Source organism: Pseudophryne corroboree, chromosome 4, assembly GCF_028390025.1.
Source record: "Pseudophryne corroboree isolate aPseCor3 chromosome 4, aPseCor3.hap2, whole genome shotgun sequence".
NCBI classification, from domain to species: Eukaryota; Metazoa; Chordata; class Amphibia; order Anura; family Myobatrachidae; genus Pseudophryne; species Pseudophryne corroboree.
The window spans coordinates 547,085,987-547,088,897 of NC_086447.1; the positions used below are offsets into that span (position 1 = coordinate 547,085,987).

The 2,911-nt window shown below is 46.0% G+C and overlaps 1 protein-coding gene across 1 annotated transcript; it reads left to right on the forward strand.

Annotated features, from left to right (window-relative positions):
* The first annotated feature begins 304 nt into the window (after positions 1 to 304).
* LOC134910954 (trace amine-associated receptor 4-like) lies at positions 305 to 1,297 on the forward strand. The gene has a single exon (XM_063919345.1). The coding sequence runs from the start codon at positions 341 to 343 to the stop codon at positions 1,295 to 1,297; it is 957 nt and encodes a 318-aa protein (XP_063775415.1). The 5' UTR covers positions 305 to 340.
* Positions 1,298 to 2,911: the final 1,614 nt, after the last annotated feature.

Genomic DNA, 2,911 nt, shown 5'->3' on the forward strand with positions numbered 1-2,911 from the left:
AGTTTTATATTTAATAGTGGGTTTGTGCCCCCAGCAAAAGAGTACTTTTCTTTCTTTCATTACTACCTATACACAAACATTACACTCAGGGGAGCACCTCCTTGTTACAGAATCATTATTCCTTATTTGGAGCTGCCGACTACACATTTTCTTTCTTAGTGCTCAGGTCCCTAATCCCCTCCCTTCACCCTGCACACTAAACATGTCACATTTGATAGTATTTTCTTCATTGTATTCCTTGCAGTAATCTGAAGACTTTATGGAGATGAATTCTTCTGGTTTCTCCAGTGAACAGAACGTCAACTTCTGCGATCACTTTCTAAACAGTTCCTGCGCTAGGATGGACAGACCTGTCTCCAGTTACTGGGTTATGTATATTGGCATGCTGGGAGCTATAATCCTTACAATTGTGGGAAACCTCATGGTGATCATTTCCGTTTCTCATTTCACACAGCTCCATACTCCGACCAACTTCCTCATCTTGTCCTTGGCCATTGCGGATTTCCTTGTTGGACTGATGATCATGCCATTCAGCATGGTGAGATCCGTCACCTCATGCTGGAATTTTGGGGACATATATTGCAAGCTGCACAGCTGTTTTGATATGATGTTGTGTACGAGTTCCATATATCATCTTTTCTTTATTTCCATTGACCGTTACTACGCAATATGTCACCCACTTCACTATTATGGGAAAATAACAGTTCCAGTGGTACAGGTGTGTGTGTTTGTAAGCTGGTCCGGGCCCTGTATGTATTCATTTGGGCTTATCCTGTCTAATATACATATAGAAGGAATACAGCACTATGTTGCCATACTGTCTTGCACTGGTTCTTGTATCCTTGTGTTAAACAGACTTTGGGGAACAATTTCTTCATTAATATGTTTTTTTATTCCTGGAGTTCTAATGATAGGCATTTATGTTCAGATTTTTGCCATTGCAAGAAAACAAGCTAAGGCCTTATCTAATCACACAAACCCTCTGGGGAAAGAAGCCACCAGTAGAGGAACATATATGAAGGTAGAAAGCAAGGCAGCGAGGACACTAAGTTTAGTTATAGGAGCATTTATACTGTGTTGGTTGCCATTTTTTGCTGTTACTGTCATTGACCCTTATGTCAATTTCTCTACATCTGATGATGCTTACAATGCTGTTCTATGGCTAGGGTATTTTAATTCCACTCTTAATCCGATTATATATGCTTTGTTTTATCCATGGTTTAAAAAAACATTTGTATGCATTATAAGAGGCAGTATATTCAATCTGGGTTCTTCTTCTCTGATGACGAGTGTATAATGCTCTATAATGACTCTTTCAATAACTTTTTGTTTAAATCTTTCTGCCCTACCTGGTTAGAAATATCGGCCAGGCACTAAAAAATGTAAGTTGAATAATGAAAGCTACATTCACTGTAGACTATAATTGGGTCACATTAAGGGAAAAGCTTCACCTGGGGCAAAGACTATTCAGAGATGACTCTGGTGCAAGAAACCATGTCGCATTGTGGCTTGACTCTGTCACTCAGGCAGAAACCTCTGGGTCCGGCACTGGCAGAGCTCCGGGCTCTGCAGTAGAGATCCATTCTAGACTGTGCTGTCGGCCTCCCCCTTCCCAATGTAAAGCCATGCTGCTGTGCAGGGATACATGCTACGGATGTCACTGTCTATGACTGTCTCTCCTTTCAAGCAAACTACTCAGCTTGGTTACACAGTTTCCAACTCCTACTTCAACTCAGGTTATGGCCGATATTGGCCAGAAACTGCCTGGAGACATGAGCCTCCAATCTAGCCAATATCGACCCTGCCTGCACAGTCTATTTTCTCTTACGGTGCCCATCCAGCAGGAGCGCGCATCGGAATCGGCATCGCAAGAGCATACACATGGGCCCTCATTCCGAGATGATCGTAGCTGTGCTAAATTAAGCACAGCTATAATCATTCACACTGACATGCGGGGGAATGCCCAGCACCGCCCTGCATGTCAGTGCTGCCCCCCCCCCCCCCTGCAAAAGTGCAAAAGCATCGCACATCGGCGATGCCTTTGCACTTCAAGAGTAGCTCCCGACCAGCGCATCTTTAGAGTGCTGGCCGGGACATACTCATCGACCCCCCCCCCCCCTGGCCTTCAGCGGCTGCGTATGACGTCACCTGCGTTGGCCGGACCGCGCCGATAAAATGGCAGCCAAATGCCGCCGTTCTGCCCCCTCCCGCCCAGCGACCGCCTCTGCCTGTCAATCAGGCAGAGGCGATCGCAGACCAGCTACGGCCTTCGGCTGTCTGGCATGCACCGTCGCACTACGGCGCCGGTGCATGCACAGTGGGTACCCATTTGCTCGGCTGCGATAAAAAGCAGCGAGCGAATGGGTCAGAATGACGCCCATGATGCGATTTGCAGTAACTTTTCTTACAATTTTGACTATATACTCAAAATCGTGAGGCGAAAAACGCACCGTGTGTATGGAGCTTTAACCTATGCAATAATATTATGGATGCAGCCACACTACAGTGCCACTGAACAGAAGGGTAATGATTGATCATTGACCTTAATATTACATCTGCTCACAATTGATCATGCTGAGGCTCTTACCTTCCATCCATACCCAAGCTGCCCTCCTGTGTCATATGGGGATCCGGTCTGAAGATCGACAGTGTCTAGGTCGACAATGTTTAGGTAGACCACTATAGGTCGACAGACACTAGGTCGACATGGATGGAAGGTCGACAGGGTTTCTAGGTCGACATGTGCTAGGTCGACAGGTCTAAAGGTCGACATGAGTTTTTCACATTTTTTGGGGGGATTTTTTCATACTTAACGATCCACGTGGACTACGATTGGAACGGTAAAGTGTGCCGAGCGAAGCAGTAGCAGAGCGAAGGCACCACGCCCGAAGAATGGCGAGCGAAGCGAGCA

What these genes read in the sequence shown, in the direction of transcription:
- LOC134910954 (XM_063919345.1), top strand. Translation starts at nt 341, where the DNA reads ATGGACAGACCTGTCTCCAGTTACTGGGTTATGTATATTGGCATGCTG.